Source organism: Danio rerio, chromosome 19, assembly GCF_049306965.1.
Source record: "Danio rerio strain Tuebingen ecotype United States chromosome 19, GRCz12tu, whole genome shotgun sequence".
NCBI lineage: Eukaryota > Metazoa > Chordata > Actinopteri > Cypriniformes > Danionidae > Danio > Danio rerio.
This window is the reverse complement of record NC_133194.1, coordinates 26874081-26892656: the sequence shown is the minus strand read 5'-3', so window position 1 is coordinate 26892656 and position 18576 is coordinate 26874081. Positions and strand designations below refer to the sequence as shown.

General features: G+C 37.8%; 1 protein-coding gene across 4 annotated transcripts in view; it reads left to right on the top strand.

The window, feature by feature from the left end:
- mtx1b (metaxin 1b) overlaps nucleotides 1-18576 on the top strand; it is a 41762-nt gene that overhangs the window by 6156 nt on the left and 17030 nt on the right. For all 4 annotated transcript variants that reach the window (XM_073930489.1, XM_021467980.3, XM_073930488.1 and 1 more), the window contains 2 exon segments: nucleotides 14566-14635; nucleotides 16789-16868. Coding sequence is in view for 2 of the 4 variants with exons in the window: in XM_021467980.3 (XP_021323655.1) it covers nucleotides 14566-14635; nucleotides 16789-16868 (150 nt within the window). In the remaining 2 variants the exon portion in view is untranslated.

The window sequence follows — 18576 nt, the reverse complement described above, 5'->3', positions numbered from 1 at the left end:
TTTGGTTTTTGTGTAGTGCAGGCGATGCATAACTTTGAACTTTATTAACTGGTGTCTACTGTTAACCGAACAGTCAGGCACTTATCCCATAGTTCCTATGATATCTCAGTTCCAAGTTCATCCTCCCATGGATTCCATTTTAAATTTCTCATAAGAAGTTGAGGCAAAGGTTTCAAACAACCCAACAAGCTTTGAAATGGGATGAATGGACTAGGGGGGGTTCATGAAGACATCAAAAAACACATGCTTATCAGAGATACATTCAAAATTACAAATTACACATAGTGTCTTACTTGCAAGTAACGAAAAAAATGTGAATGTGGTAAATTAAACTTTTCTCTCAACTTGCTGAATGATGCAAATCTCTCTTAAAATACTGGGGAAAAATTAAAATTAATTTCAATATTTTAAAGACATGGTGCAGAAAAATATAATTTAATGCAGTACTTCTTGTTTGATCTAATACCGACTTCAATAATTTGATTAAGATAATTCGCTAACTATGACAGTCATTCATTCATTCATTCATTTTCTTGTCGGCTTAGTCCCTTTATTAATCCGGGGTCGCCACAGCGGAATGAACCACCAACTTATCCAGCAAGTTTTTACACAGCAGATGCCCTTCCAGCCGCAACCCATCTCTGGGAAACATCCAAACACACATTCACACAAACACTCATACTGTAGCAGCCTTCCATTGCTGTTATCGCCAGAAATGGGGCTGAGCACGTATTTCACGCGTGCAATCAGAGTCCATGCATGCTAAAGTTGTTTTTAAGCAGAATGTCTTTATTTGTGCAGGTGAATTAAACAAAGCCTCTATCTTTGCTTCTCCTTTCTTCTTTATCATGTCAATATAACATTCACTCCATGTATACACAGCACATATCTAAACACTGCTGTTTTCTGGCTAGCAAACACGTTACTCTGTAGCACGGTCAAAAACCGTGTGCTTTGCCATACCTGACGCTCTTCCTCGCTTACACAGGCACCTCAGTTATAGTTTTCAGTTAGTGACACCTAGTGGACAACATAAATCACTACAACACAAAAAATGGCTCCTACACACCGGCCCCTTAATTGATTATGGTAATTAACATAACAATTACAAATATTACGTAAAGGAGCCATAACAAATATTGAAGCACCACATGACTCAGACTGTAACAGTCCACATTAGTCATTTACCTCCAGCAACAGACAAAGCTTTCTTACTGGTCTTACTGGTCGTTCTAAAATACTACTCTTGGTTTTAACCAGGTTCGTACCAGTTCGTACCAGGCCCTTATCATCTGAAAAGGTTTCTAATACTCGACCAAGTGGCCATGAGCCACGAGGCGCAGTAGGATCCAGTAAAAGTACAATGTCCCCTGTACTAAAACTTCGACGTTCCTTTGTCCATTTTTGACGTTTTTGGAGTAGAGGAAGATACTCCCGTATCCATCTTTTCCAGAAAAGATCAGCTAGGTACTGCACTTGTTTCCATCTTCTTTTCACATAGAGATCTGTTCTTTCAAAAAGACCTGGTGGTAAAGCAGGCTTGCCTTTCATGAGAAGCAGATGATTTGGAGTAAGAGCTTCAAGGTCATTGGGATCACTGGATACCTTGGTAATGGGACGATCATTTAGGATTGATTCTACTTCACACAGAATGGTATGAAAGGATTCGTCATCCAGTGTTTGTTGGCGAAGTACAGAGCAAAGAATGTTTCTCACCATCCGAATAATGCGCTCCCATGCACCTCCATAATGGGATCCAGCCGGTGGATTGAAGCTCCACTGAACACCTACTTGAAGTAACTCCTTTTCAATTTGCTTGTCGTTCCATGCAAAAATGGCCTCTTTTAACTCTCTGTTGGCACCAATGAAGTTTGTCCCATTATCTGACCTGATGTGTACTACTTGACCTCTACGAGAAATAAATCTTCGTAGAGCATTTATACATCCATCTGTGTCCAAAGAATAGGCTACTTCCAAGTGCACCGCTCTACTTGCCATACAAGTAAAAATCACTCCGTATCGTTTTACTGTACTACGTCCTCTTCTAACTTCGATAGGACCGAAGTAATCCACACCAGTATTTGTGAAAGGTGGAAGATCAGGTGTAATTCGTTCAAGAGGTAGGTCAGACATCTTTTGTTCGCCCGTCTTTCCTTTGTAACGTCTACATACAATACATTTGGAAATGACTTTTCTTGCAGCAGCATTAGCGTTTATAATCCAATATGTTTGTCTGAGTTTGGACAACATATGATTCCTACCACAATGACCCAATTGGTCATGAATGTGACGAAGTAGAAGATTTGACACATGGTGATTTTTGGACAAAATGATGGGATGTTTGGCTTCGATAGGCATGGCTGCCTTTCTGAGTCTTCCTCCTACTCTGATGAGTTCGTCATCCAATACAGGGTCCAATCTGTATATGCTGCTCTCCTTTTTGAGCCCACAAGAACCATGCTTCAGTTGTTGAATCTCATCTCGAAACTCTTGCTGCTGACTGAAGCGAACAATGGCTATTTCAGCCTCAAAGAGGTCTTCCAATGACAAAAATTGTCCACCCAAAGTTGCCTTGAATGACTTCATTTGTAAATCTATGTCTGATTTTGAAGCATTGCAATTCCTTTCCAGTAACAGTAATTCCTTTCTTTTGAGACATATCAGTTTCAGTAGCTTTTTTACCTTGAGCATCCAAGCAACTGCCACTTTCAGTTTTTTCCAGTCTGAAAAATGTGTGATAAGACAGTTACTGGCATTCTGGATATCTTGCATGATAACAGCATTCACTCTAAGATCTTTCTTGATCTCTGGATCATCATCTTCGTGCATATCGACAATTTGCTCTTTGGGGTGTAACTGATGCTCTTCTGTTCTCCAAAGAAAGCTAGGACCTGCAATCCATCTCTTACTGTGCATAAATGCCTTGATATGCATTCCACGTGAAGCATCATATGCCGGATTTTCCTTGGTGGCAACATATCTCCATTGCTGAAGCAATGTCCTATCTCTAATGTAAGAGACCCTATTTGCAACAAAGGTTTGGAAGCGTTTGTCTTCATTTTTGATGTACTTGAGCACAGTTTGACTGTCAGTCCAAAAAACTGAGTTCTCCAATTGAAGTCTTAATTCCCTTCTCAACATCTGGTCCACTTTAACGGAGAGAACAGCTGCTGTTAACTCCAAGCGAGGAATGGTTAGAGTTTTAAGGGGAGCCACTCTGGACTTAGCAAGTAGAAATGTTACATGCACTTTATCATCACTGTTAATCATCCTAAGATAAGTAACCATACCATATCCTTTTTCAGAGGCATCTGAAAAATGATGCAAACAGGCATGCATGATTTCACCGAAATCTGTAGGTTTTAAGCATCGGCCTACTTGAAACTCTGACACTTCATCCAAATTAGAAATCCAACAAGTCCACTGTTTTCTGAGAGCTGGAGGTATTTCTTCATCCCAGCCCAGATTCTGTCTACACATCTCCTGTAGAAGCAACTTGGCGGGCAACATAAGAGGAGCAAGAAATCCCATAGGATCATAAACTGAACTAACAGTAGACAAAATTCCTCTTCTTGTGCACTGATGGGGTTTCAACTGCAGTTTAAATTGAAACGTGTCAGCTTCTGCACACCACTGGAGCCCCAAAGTTCGTTCTACAGGCAGCTTGTCCCGGTCTAAATCCAAGTACTGGATGTCCTTACTTCTGTACTCTTCTGGAACTGATTGTAGTACCTTACGGCTATTACTAGTCCATTTCGTCAAACAAAATCCACCCTTTTGACAAAGAGCAATAAGATCCTGCACCATGGCAATAGCAGCCTCCTCTGAGAAGATGCTTTTCAAGCAGTCATCTACATAGAAACAATCAAAGACCGTGTCGATCACTTCTGATGAAAAAAGTGCTTGATTGTCCTCTGCCGTTCGTCTTAATGCATAACATGCACAATTTGGAGAAGACGCGGCTCCAAACAGATGGACTATCATTCTATATGTAGTGACTTCCTGCTTCAAGTTTCCATCAGACCACCATAAAAACCGAAGAAAATCCACATCATCTTCTGCTACCTTGACCTGATGAAACATAGCTTGAATGTCAGCCATTAGTGCTATGGTTTCCTGTCTGAATCGTAACAATACTCCCAAAAGTGAATTTGTAAGATTGGGACCTTGCAACAATTGTTTGTTGAGTGAAGTATCTCTAAACGTTGCCCCACAATCAAACACGACCCTCAATGTTCCTTTCTTTGCATGTAATACTCCATGATGAGGAATATACCAAACCTTTCCATCATCACGATCTAATTGATGCTCTGGCACCTTTTCAGCATATCCTTTCTCCAGAACATCAGACAGAAAATGAGTATACTCCTCATGCAACAGTTGATTCCTTTCAAGCCTTTTTCTCAAACCATTACACCTCTGTTTCGCAACACTTAAGTTGTTTGGAAGCACAACATCATCACTACGAAATGGTAGCCTCAGGCTATAATGACCATCCAGCATTTTGACAGAGTTCTTCATCATTTCCATAAATTGCAAATCCTCCCTTGACATCTCCTCTTTCTCGACAACAATTTCATTGAAGTCGTGATTATACTGATTTTGGAGCAATTCTTCAAGCCTTCTGATAGAAATCCTATTAACAGTAACAGAGGGTGTACCAGTTTCATCCTCACAGTTACTGCTTGCTTCTGAAAGTCCATTAACAACCCACCCCAGTAGGGTTCTAATGGCATATGGCCCATCGCCATAGCTGTTTATTATTTCCCAAGGTTCCATTACTTGAGATGCATTAGCTCCAATCAGTAAACCTATATTGGCTTCAATGTGAGGAATTGTTACTCTGTCTAGATATGGCCATTTGGAAATGTCCTCCTGCGTTACAATATTGTCCGAATTGACAGGCAGTTTCTTCTGTGTGTACACTTCAGGAAGAGAGAAGAACTTATTACTGTTGATACCGCATACCTCTAAACCAGTTATGACATTACAAGACACAGGCTGTTCTTGCCCCATAGTACGAAGATAGATGTTAATTTTTTTTCCTCCAATGTTAAGCTCATTCATGAGCTGCTCTGAACAAAATGAGGCTGAGCTCCCAGGGTCCAGAAAGGCATAAGTCTGAATTACTTTCTGACTTTTAACTGATTTTACTTGTACTGGAATAATTGAAAGCAAGCACTTTTCATTCCCGGCCCCTGTATGGCCACAAGTTTGGGTAGAGACTATGCTGCTCCTCTTTTCAGTGTCCTTTGCCTGTGGAATTCCAGCTGCCAATTTGCGATATATGTGCAAAACTGTAGGATGCAATTGCTTGCAGACTTCACAGACAAGACGATTGTCACATTCTTTGCTTAAATGTCTAGATTTCAAACAGCTGAAACAAATTCCTTTTCCTTTCAAAAAGTCAATCTTTTCTCGTTGTGACTTCTTCTTTAAAACATGACACCTTTCCAAAACATGATTGCCTTGACATAACAAGCAAGTCTTGCTTTCATCAATCTTGCTCACAAAACGAGTTCCTTGCTGCAAGTTTTTAACTGGAACTGAGGCAACAACATTTGTAGCAAAACTGTTTCCCTTGAATACCTTACCAGCTTTGCTTCCAACTTGTTGTTTGTCTTGAATACATCCAAACACAGGATCAGAAACGATCTTTGCATGTCGTTCGATGAAATCAACAAGATGTGAGAAATTGGGTCTGGCTTGGATCAGATCCATTATCTCACAGGCCTTTTCTCGCCAACGTTCTCTCAACTTGAAAGGTAACTTCATTACAATGGTTCTCATATTACTTGGCATGTTGAGCTCTTGCATAAAAGAGATGTCATTAAGAAGGTTACAACATGAGCGCAAAAACAAGGAATATGCATATAACCCTTGTGCGTCCTCAGCCTTTAACAAGGGCCAGCCTAAAGCTTTATCCATATATGCAGCAGCAATTTTAAAATCATTACCAAATTGCTCCTTCAGAAGATTCTTAGCCAATGGATAACCTATTTCAGGATCAAGATGTTGACAACTTCGAACCAGTTCTTTAGGTTGACCTGTGGTAAATTGCTCCAAAAAATACAAACAGTCCCTTTTATTGCGAGTTCTTTCCTCAACACCATGTTCAAATGCTCTCAAAAAGGATACATAATGAAGTGGATCACCATTGAAGACTGGAATCTCTCTATTTGGAAGTGTGTGAGGTTGAGCTTGATGTACAAGATATGCAGTGAGCTCCTCCTGCTTTTTCAAAATCTCAAAAAGAGGTTCATCGTGAGATGGAAGAGGGTTTATAGCTTGTGTTGCCATACTGCCACTGGAATGTTGTACAAACTGACTTGAGTCCTGATGTTGATTAGTGCTGGTGCCATAAGTGTTCAATCCTCCTATGTGCTGCATTGTTGTTGATTGTGATGGGAAGTTAGAAGTAGCACAAACTGATTGTGATGGGAAGTTAGAGGTAGTGCCAGTTGGTTGTGATGGACTGCTGTTTTTAGCTCCAACTGTGGCCACTGATAGTTGACTTGTTGGTACATATTCAGTAGCTTGTGGATTTAATATTTTTCTTCTTGTTGAATCAAAAATTCCATTTCCAATCACATCCCTTGACGTTTGACTCTTTGTAACTTCCTTTCCTTTTGAATGAGAACTACCAGTATGTGAGCATTTTCTTTGGCTGCCAACAGTACTCAAAACAGCAAGTTTTGCAGTAGATGCTGCTATTTCAGCATCCAATTCAAATTGTTCCTTCTGTTTTCTCAATTCCTCTTGCTTCGTTTCAATTGCATGTTTAGATTTCAATGTAGCGGCACGGGCCATAAGTGCAGCTCTCTCTGCTTCGGCCTGTACACGAGCTGATGCAGTAGAAGAACTACTACTAGAACTGTGCTTACTATAGTTAGTGGCACCCTTTGAAACATTTGAAACACTGTCCTCTGGGACGACCTCATCATTAATATTTGCATCAGTAACCCCTTCAGTTATTTCCTGACATGTGTCAGATGTGGACAACCATAAATTGACATGTTCAATAAACTCGTTTTTTGAAATCATTTTTGCCTTGTACCATATATCATGTTTCTCAATTTCATTATCAGGCAACAAAGTCAACAAAGATTCATGTGCTTCTTGAGCCTCCAAACATAACCTTTTGAAATTTTCAAATACACTTTGTACTTCATTTTCATATTCTCTGTTATTTTGCATCAACCTTTTAATAGTTTCTATTATTTTGCCTGCTTTGTTCAACTTTGCTTTCCTAATTGCTTGCAATGATTGCAGTTTTTCCAATAAGGCCTTTGCGGTAAGTTTAACTGGCCTTTTTTGCCTTTCAGGCTCACTATCATCATAAAGCTGTTGTTTTGACCCAGCAGATTCTTCCTCATTTAAACGCTGTTCCTCCATATTACCACAATTTCAGAACAACCATACAGTACAAAAAATTGTCCAACCCTTTGGCAACCAATGCATTGGATTTACGCTTGTTTTGTGTGCACACATAATAAATGGCCATTAAGTTCAGTTATTGTTGCAACAATGTACCTTTAAATCCTGTGTTGAATCACCATCCAATGCGAATCCAACAGGAACAAACGAAGTCCAACGCAACTAGAACAGGAACAGCAAACGAAGTCCAATGCAACTCTATCAGGAACAGCAAACGAGATCCACAGCAACTCCAACAGGAACAGCAATGAAGTCCAACGCCACTCCAACAGGATCAGCAAGCGAGATCCACAGCAACTCAAACAGGAACAGCAAACGAGATCCACATGGCTATCGGTCCCAAGTATAAATGTGTTCAAGTGCTGTCACTGACGTGAATTTATACTCACAGATCACTGGAAGCAGGGGTTTTTGACTTAATGTAACAGCCTTCCATTGCTGTTATCGCCAGAAATGGGGGTGAGCACGTATTTCACGCGTGCAATCAGAGTCCATGCATGCTAAAGTTGTTTTTAAGCAGAATGTCTTTATTTGTGCAGGTGAATTAAACAAAGCCTCTATCTTTGCTTCTCCTTTCTTCTTTATCATGTCAATATAACATTCACTCCATGTATACACAGCACATATCTAAACACTGCTGTTTTCTGGCTAGCAAACACGTTACTCTGTAGCACGGTCAAAAACCGTGTGCTTTCCCATACCTGACGCTCTTCCTCGCTTACACAGGCACCTCAGTTATAGTTTTCAGTTAGTGACACCTAGTGGACAACATAAATCACTACAACACAAAAAATGGCTCCTACACATACACTACGGACAATTTAGTCTACCCAATTCACCTGTACTGCATGTCTTTGGACTGTGGGGGAAACTGGAGCACCCGGAGGAAACCCACGCGAAGGCAGGGAGAACATGCAAACTCCACACAGAAACGCCACCTGAGCCGAGGTTTGAACCAGCGACCCAGCGACCTTCTTGCTGTGAGGCGACAGCACTACCTACTGCGCCACTGCCTCGCCCTATGACAATTCATTAATATTATACCTTTATAACCATAAAGAGAAAGACTGTGAAAACAAAGATGCTGAATTTCATATCTCCTATAAAACTCCCTTTTATTCAAGAACCAATGAAGACACCAATAAGAGTGCTTGGTGTCCATGTGTGTCAGTTATCAGTTGTCTTTGTTTATGTAAACTCAGTGTGGATGACGGCAGAGAAGGACAGGATTATCTAGCTGTCCGGCACAGCTGTCTAAACATCCAGCGGTTAGTGGGAGTGAAGGGTCTCTCAGCTTGGAGATCTAAACTCCCCAAACACTAAAACAAACAGTAATCGAAAGCTTCTCGTGTGTCTCCACAATGACAGGAAGGAAAACAAAACCTTAGGACCAGGATAATCACTCAATTCAGACTTATTTTAAGCATAAATTGTCATACGTTCACCCTTTCTTTGTGATTGCTTAACTAGATTCTTCTTTTTTTATTTGGGTTTGGTGGTAAAAACGCTGGAGGCAGCAGGTTTTTGGTGTGGTGACAGTTTTCCTCTCTTGTCTAGCCTAAACATTTTCATGTAGAACGGGTGGTTTATGGTTTCTGTGTCTACAGAAGCGTCATCATTGAGGCTGGAGGCTCCACTTACCACTTATGTTGAGTAAAGCTGTATAAGCAGATGCTGGGGATGAGAGCTATATTTACTGAGTAATGTGGTCATATCATCACATTGAAAATCGCTTTATTTAGTTAATGTACATTTCTTTTCTAGTCAGATGTGAGGTGTGTGTTTATGCTTGGACTGTGCTTTTTTAGGCCAGAGAAGTCCAAACTTTTTCATTAACAGTTAGTTTTATTATCACTGTTTCATGTAACCTCATTCCCTACTAAAATATAATTAAAAATACATAGCTGTGGTTCTGTCTTGATTTCTGCCATTAGTTCATTTAGTTGTATTGTTGTTCACCTTCCATCCATCCAAGATTTTCGTCCATACAGATAAAGATATTTGTCTGTATCTATTGTCTATTCCTCTAACCATTTCTCCATCTGTCTTTCCAATCAGCAGTCTATTGTTTCAATCCATCCAATCATCATTTCATCATAGTCCTTTCCCAGTCCACCCATCCATCCATGTCTTTTTTCAGTTGTTGTTCATTTGTTGGTCTATCAGTCTGTTGTTCACCAATTTATTCACATATAATCTATTTTTATTTTTCATTCATCCACCCATCCATTTATTTTTGTCCAATACCTTCATCTATTCATTATTTATCAAAGTTTACATGCATCAATTGATTGTTCAATGCCCATCTGTTTGTTAACCTGTCTTTCATTCCATCCACCCATTCATCTTTAATCCATCCATTGCTTTTCCATCCATCTATTCGTCCATCCATCATTTTCCTACTTTTGTTTACCTATTCTTCCTTCGTATATCCATTCTTCGTCGGTCCATTCATCCATCCTTCGTCCAACCAGAATTTGTCCATCCATCCATCTTTCGTTCAACAATACATCATCCAACTGTGCTTAATTTATACTTCATCTATCCATCCGACCATCCATCCTTCCTTCCAACCATTTTCATTCATCCATTCTTTGTCCAACCTTATTCATTCATCCATGCATACATCCATTATCAAACCCTATTCATCCATCGATCCAATGTCTAACCATATTCATTCATCCATTGTCTAACCATATTCATCCATCCATTGTCCAACCATATTCATCCACCCATTGTCCAACAATATTCATCCATCCATCCATCTATCCATCCATCCATCCTGTCCTGTCCTGTCATATTTATTTTTCCATCCATATATTATTTGTCCAACCATATTCATCTATCCATCCATCCTGTCCCACCACATTCATTCATCCATCCATCAATTCTTTGTCCAACCATATTCATCTATCCATGTATCCTTTACCCAACCATATTCATTTATCCATCCATCAATTCTTTGTCCAACCATATTCATCCATCCATTTATCCTTTACCCAATCATATTCATTCATCCATCCATCCAACCTTTGTCCAACCATATTCATTCATCCATCCTTCGCTCAAGCATACCCCATCCATTTATCCTTTGTCCGACCATATCCATCCATTTATCCATCCATACTTCATTCATTCATCCTTCCATTCATTCTTTGTCCAACCATATTCATTCATCCATCCATCCATCCATCCAATGTCCAACCATATCCATCCATCCATCCTTTGTCCGACCATTTCCATCCATCCATCCATCCATCCTTTGTCCAACCATATTCATTCATCCATCCATGCTTTGTCTCACCATATACATTCATCCATCCATCCTTTGTCCCACCTTATTCATTCGTCCATCCATTCTTTGTCCAACCTCATTCATTTATCCATGATCCATTGATAGGTTGTCACACAATACTTCACCTATTTATTTTTCATCTGCCTATCTAACCATTGATTGCTCATGCAACCACTGTTTGTCTATCATCTATTGATTTGTCTATTTATCCATCTGTCTTTTCATTCCACCCAATATTCATCCAAGCATCTCTTCATCGATTGTTTGTCCATGCATCCTTCATCTTTTGTCCATCAGTTCATCTGTCTGTCTTTCCATTGTTTATCTATACACCTGCTTTTCCATCCATCATGATGTATTGTTGCAATTTTTTATAAATAACTGGCAAGACACTCAGTCATGCATTTTGACATTTTTTTTTATGGCTGACAAACAGTTCTATTCATGCAAAATTAGATGCCTTTACTCAAAGTGTCCCTTTGTGGCTTGTTATTCAGAGCACCATTGGTTCAGACCGCAACATAAAACCTTTATTCATGTTTTCTAACATCATCTGCACTTTTAAGACCAGTAGCACATGGGGCAGCTGGTTTGCGCACACGCCTGAAAAACATGAGCATTATTTTAACTGCAGCCAGATTTTTTTTCTCAAATACCCTTCTCAGGTTACCAGCAGTGCATGCAGCCATTTAAGAGAGCCACCTATTTTCTATTACTTTATTTTTTTTGTCCCAATGCATATAGTATTTTTTGGGAATTCATAATACATTTCCATGACAGACATGCTATTACTCTTCCATAAACAAAGAAAAGATAACACTATGAATTCCTTTTCTGCTAAATGCCTTCTCAGCACAGCAATCAAGACCCACAAACCACACTGGAATTTACAGAGCAGCAGCGCCGCCGTTTGATCTTCTTTAATGGTACATTCGTGACTGGCTGGAAAAAAAATGCTTCAGAAAGAGACTGATCTCAGGTCTCATCTGATTTTCCTCCTCCACCTTTGTTTTGGCTCATAATTTCCACTGAGCGTGAGCACAGTGATTTAACTCTGCCCGTTCAATTTCATGCAGCTGGGTGCAACATTTTTCTTGCTAACATAATTTGGAGTGAATCCAGATTTTGATCTCCCCCCACTGGCAAACATAAGACCCTTCTAGACACTAACTCAAGTCAGCACATTTTTGGATGGAGCAATTACTGACTCGATAATACCCACAGAAATGTCTCGATTAGCAATGTAGCAATGCTTGGATGATCCAACCACAACATTACTCAACTTTATGGTATTTCTACTACTGTGAAAATGTAGTGACTGATATGATAATTTTTTTTTTTGTTGTTGTAAAATATTGCTTAATATTATTTTTAAAAGGTTTTATTTCCCAAAAAAGCACAAGTATTGGATGGTGACTGGTCAGTAAACAAATAGTTTTTATGTCAGCGGCATAATGCTTTGTATTCATTTCATGTAATTCGCACATGGGGTATTTTATATAATCATTTTCCATTTTCTCAATGATTTTAAGCTGATGTAATGTAATGTGATGGGTATGCTGACAAGGGAGTGCGGATCCAAACGCAGGTTAGGTATATTGAGAATAATCAGGCAAGCAACAGTCACAATCAGAAGCAAACAGATGTATGCAGGCTAATCCAAAGTCATGGTCCATAAACAGGCAAACGGTCAGTACAGGTGGCGAGGTATCGCATTGTGATGTTCACAAAGACAGGTAAACAAAACTCAGCCATGAGAGTCTCAAGTGAGCCGTATATACAGTTGAAGTCAGAATAATTAGTCCCCCCTTAATTTTTTTTTCTCTTAAATATTTCCTAAATGATGTTTAGCAGAGCAAGGAAATTTTCACAGCATATCTGATAGTATTTTTTCTTCTGAAGAGTATTATTTGTTTTATTTAGGCTCAAATAAAAGCAGTTTTTAACCATTTGAAGGACAAAATTATTAGCCCCTTTAAGCTATATATACATTTTCGATAGTCTACAGAACAAACCATCATTAAACAATAACTTGTCTAATTACCATAACATGCCTAGTTAACCTAATTAACCTAGTTAAGCCTTTAAATGTCACTTCAAGCTGTACAGAAGTGTCTTAAAAAATATCTAGTCAAATATTATTTACTGTCATGACAAAGATGAAATAAATCAGTTATTTGGAATGAGTTATTAAAACTTTTATGCTCAGAAATGTGTTGAAAAAAAATCTTCTCTCCGTTTAACAGAAATTGAGGAAAAAAATAAACAGTGGGGCTAATAATTCTGACTTTAACTGTAGTGTAATCAGTCCATGAGCAGCATCCGCTGATTGAGTCTAATCAAAGGAGACTTATAGAAACGGGTGTGTGTGTGGTGCCTGACAGCACTTTTAGTCCATATGGAGGTAGGATTGTAGTCCATGTAAATGTAAATGTTCTCCAGCGATCTGTAAAGGTTAGATCGCAGGTGATAATGACAAAATTATAAATGGGTAATATTAATAAATAAAAGTAATAATGATTGTAATAACTCACTTATGCTTTAATAACAGTGATTTGCACATACAATGTCAAAAGTAGGGCTGCATGATATTGGAAAAAACTGACGTTGCAATGTGTAGTTTTTCAAGTTTTTAATTTTTAAAAAAATTTTTTTTGTGCACATCTGCATAGATAGATATCACATTGTGATATTGATACTGAAAAAATTTATTTTGCAGTCCAAGTCTAAAGTGCTTTTTTTTCTTGCATGAAGTTTTATAGTTATTTTATTACTGTATATAAGTACAATGGACAACTTATTACTTGATTTCACTCTGACAATAGACTATAAGTAACCTTTAATAAATAATGTTTTTTCTAAATACAGCACAAGTGACAATCACATTTTATTTTGATGGTCTGTTTGTTGAATTTAATTTATATTGCATCTACATGCCAACTAATTTTCATTAGATTATAAGTATACTGTTTGGTTAGGTTTAGTTGAAGTTGACATGTACTTGCAAAGTTTCTTATAGTCAGTTAAATGGCTGTTGAAGAATCAGTATTAGCAGATATTAAGCAGAGAAGTGACACATCTGTCTTATAAGTTTAATAATTGCTCTATTTAATTTCTGTGTAGTAGGTTATTATTTTAGTAGTTATTACTGTAATATTTTTCCCCTTTTGTTGATGGTTTCCCCTCACTGATGTTTGTTGACATTGAAACTGCTCTGCAAGAACAGATTAAGTGGTAGGGGTCATTGTAGGGGTTTTATTTACTGGGCCTCCTCACAGAAATTTGCCCTCAGGAGTCATGGACCAACACTGCTTGCTCTTGTTTTGACACTAAGAGTAAAGGATTTCCAATTTGCGGTGTCTTGGGTAGACACCTTATAGCTGTTGCAACATCAGCGACTGGCTCTATTTAGTATACACACAGTTCTGTTTATTTATTGAGTATTTTATTGTTTGCATGAATTATGTCTCTTGACTTTTCTCAAGTTGCAAATCACATTTAGCAAAATTAATGGATACAATTTGGGACACACACACACACACACGCACACACAAAAGAGCTTTGAAAATACCAAGGCCCATTTCAGCACACAGGATTTACAATATAATTTTATGACCCCAGGGTTTTAATAATTTACGGTTGGTTTCAGTACGTTGTAAGAACAACTCATGTTTACATAAAAACCCATTTCTCTGTGGAGGAATGATTGGGAGTTTACTACCAGAACTGTTGCACTCTGTTGCTTAAGATATTTTTTTTTATTTGTGGCTTGGCATGGCAGAGTAACAGAGTTAATTCCATGTTTTCTTTCTCTTTTTTTTTTTCTCTGTAAGGCCTATGCCAAATTTGCTGGTGCTCCTATCAAAGTTCACAAAATCACCAACCCATGGAGAAGCCCTACAGGTGAGCACACTTAAGAAACATGCTAAGTGAACATACTTGTTTATCTAAAAAACAATGCTGAAAGTCATTCTGCTTTGAAAATGTGTTTACCGTGCTGGAACGCTGTCTTTGTTTTGGTCATTTTAACCTGCCCAATGCCACTTTGGCCAAGTATATTTCAGCACCCCGGGTTGCCTTGGTGGAAAAACGCATATTTCAAAAGTTTTAAAAGTTGATAAATCAATTATGAGAAAAGTAAGGTCCTTTAAAAGGTTTTTATGAGGTCTTAAATTTTGTTCAAGCGTTGTCCAAAGTGTTTGACTCCAAAAAAAAAGTATAAATATATTTATTATCTTCCTAATATTAACAACGGCATGCTCGATCCATGCGATTTGGTTTGAGCCAGAGTGTGTCTGGCCCCGATGGGTAATGTCACGTAATTTGCCACAAATGTGGGAAGGTGATGTGTGACTCTCTCCAAAAAACCATGGAGCGAAACAGACGGCAATACGGGAAAATGTATGTTTCCGTACTCCTGGTTGGAGAAAGACGAGTTTAAACAGTGGCTGAAGACTGTCGCTGAAAACAACTAAATAATTTATTCTTTCAAGCTTTGTTTCTTTCAAGCTTATCTGGGTTCTGTTGCAAGATTGTGTTTCACTGATTTATTTAACTTCATATGTCTATTAATAACTGTTTATTAAGTTAAAGGTCGATGCTGATTAGAACTTTAAGTGGCGACGAGGTCTTAAAATATTCGAGAAGGTCTTTAAAAAGTCTTAAAATGGTATTGAAATTACATTTAGGATTCCTGCATATACCCAGAAAAGCTCTGAAAGCATGCGTCCTTGACCAAATGCGACCTCCGGTTGCAGTAGCAGACTCCGAAATGAGACGCAGATTATTATTATTAACTAGATACGCTGTGATAAGCAATTTGGCTGTTTGCACCAGACAAAACACGACAGAAATTTAAATACAGCCATTCAGAAGCATAGAATATGCACTGACTAATAAAATGGTAAGGTTTATAATCTATTTAATACATATTAACCCTCTTTAACATTATTAAATGTACATGCTGAATCACTGATATGTGTTTAGTTCTAAAGTTCAATTTCAGATGGTTTATTTTATTTTCAAGATCTGACGTGAACTATCTGCTGCTGCTTACATTAGTATGGCAATAAATGTAAAATGACATTCAAACTCACATTGTTTGCATTTAACACTGAATAAAGCAGCAGAGGTTTACCTGAGGTGATCATTGTAATAGGACAATCTCCTTTTAATATGGCAAATATTCTTTTTAACAGGTGCCGTTGCTTTTATTTAGAACTGTTTAAATCACTCGTTCCTGTCCTCATTCTGGCAACCTGCGCTTGAGTTTGTTTTTATCCAGAAATGCAATACCTAGTTCAGCCACTGGGTTTCAAACTTGCATACTGCACCTTTAATATCTAAATAGAAGCTTTTAATGTAAATATGAAGTCACAATATGATGTGTTACATAAGAACGATCTGAATGACCGCTATGATAAATCTAGTATTTAGAGAATTCTGGTAGTTTCAGCAAGAAGATGTAAAAACGATAACATAAGTGTACATCAATTACAACTTACTCCTATTAAACAACCTTCCAGTGTATAACCCACTGATTTATATAAAATATTCTCTATTATAAATTCTTAAAGAGACAATTATAGATAATAGGTCTGACCTCAAAGGACATAACTAAAAAAACTGAACCAGAGAATTTGTACGTGTCAAAAAATGAGCCACACCAGCATTATTTATTAATATACAATATATTGTTTAATCATCAATCTACCCAATTGCATGAAGGTGTATACAGGCTGTTTCTAACTACTAATTTTGTTCTAAATGACATTACACCGGTTCATTCTTTGATTGTGTGTTGGAACTTTCAGACTTCAGTTGTCAGCTGATGTGTGAGTATGTTCAAGTGCCAAATGCTGAATGACAGCTTGTGTATTTGCTGTCGGAGGAGACTTTAGAGCACATGCTACACCCTTTTTCAGTTCAGGACAGAGTTCAACAGGTCACTTATTCAGCGGTTCAAGCATCCATTGAATTCTGTTACCCTGTCTGAAGAGCATTTAGTAGTGTATAGTTTAATGAGAGATTTCTATTTTCTCACTCTCTCCCAACAGGTTCTCTACCTGCTCTGAAGACGAGGGAGGAAGGAAGCATCTCCCAACCCAGTAAAATCATCATTCATCTCCGGAAACAGGTGAATGACCCCCTCTTAACTCTCAGAGGATAATGACCTTCGAGGGCAAAATGAGTTCACACGCTCTCTCTTACACAAACACACACACACGCGCACACACATGCACATAAACACACTCTCTCAACAGGTGAGGATTAGTCACTAAACTCCTCGGCATCTAAATCAAGACCTACATCCTCTGAAAACAGGTGAAGGATTTTCCTTGAACCAGTTCATAAGCAGAGACTAAGCAGGTTTTGAGAGGTTGTTGAGGCTGTAAAGACAGATGTTCTGAACCTCTTTTTAAAGGAAATTGTTAATGAATTGGAAACCAAGATGCTAAATTCAAAGCAAACATACAATTGAAGATGAGCCTGTACATTTTATTATAAATAGTGAATAGTTATTAAATGAAAAGTATAACGTAATGGACTCTACCATTATTTAATTGGTTAGTGAAAGGTATAATATTTTATATAGCAAGGATAGTCAAATGTATCACCATGGCAGAAAGACATTTAAAATAAAAAAATGAAGCAATACTTGAACATTGGTAATAGTGAGCAGTGTTGGGCACGTTCCTTTAAAAGAGTAATTAGCTATTATTACTAGTTACAGTGTTCAGCATAATTCAGTACACCCCATTTTGAAAATGTATATTTTTATCCATTTCTCTGTGAATATAGGCAATGCATTCTGGTGTATTTAAACGAAACAGATTTATTAAACAGATTTATTTATTAAAATAATATTTTAGTCACCAAAAATATTTAGAAATTGAAAGATAATACAATCAAATTCAAGCCAAATATTGCAAAAAAAAATTAAAATTTACAAAATTTCAGCTAAATCTTTACATTTATTTGCCTCTTGATTTTTCTTCTTTTTAAAATTTGCATGTAATGCAAATTTATTGCATTTAACTAGTTTTTGGACCATTATCGCAAGTTATTTTGTTAGATAAGCTCCAGATTTGGCTTCAGTACTGACTAATCTAATATATGTGCACAAATATAATATTGTATAGCTTCCTATTAAAAATATGAATTTAAAAGATAGATTTGTGAGGCGTGTACTTGTATATACTGAGCACTGTACTTCTCATAAATAGTAACTGAGTTACATTATTTTAAATGTAACTAACAACCAGGGAAAATAACTATTGCGTTACTTTAAGAAAATTTTATTTGTCAAATGACTATATAATAAATAAAAAAATTTTACACTAAACTGCACTATTTTAATGTTGTTGTGGGACAATGTGAGATGATGATCGGTGTGTTTGTGAACAGGTGAACACATGCACTACTCTGCCTCTTATTGGCAAACAATGGAAATGGACTCCATTTGATATCATCACATTCCCAGTTGCACCACAGTCACAGACACACCAGTCATCATCACTAGTTGGATATGTGTCCTGCCCCAGCCCCGAACACACACACACACACCCACCCCATAGAAAGAGAGGTCCTATGGCTGAAAGAGATATTGCTTGCATAAAAAAACTTCAGTGTTCTCAATCATAATATAGTTGTGTTTATAGTATAGTATTTTCAGTAACGGCAACGGCGTTATAACGGGGGAAACAGTAGTTCATTTGATTACTCCTAACTGAAAAAAGATCATCGTTAGTAATGGTGTTTATTTATAGCACCGTTATTTCCCTCACTGATAGTAAGACATGTTTAAATATTAGAAGGGCCTCTAAAGATCTTTTTAAAAAATC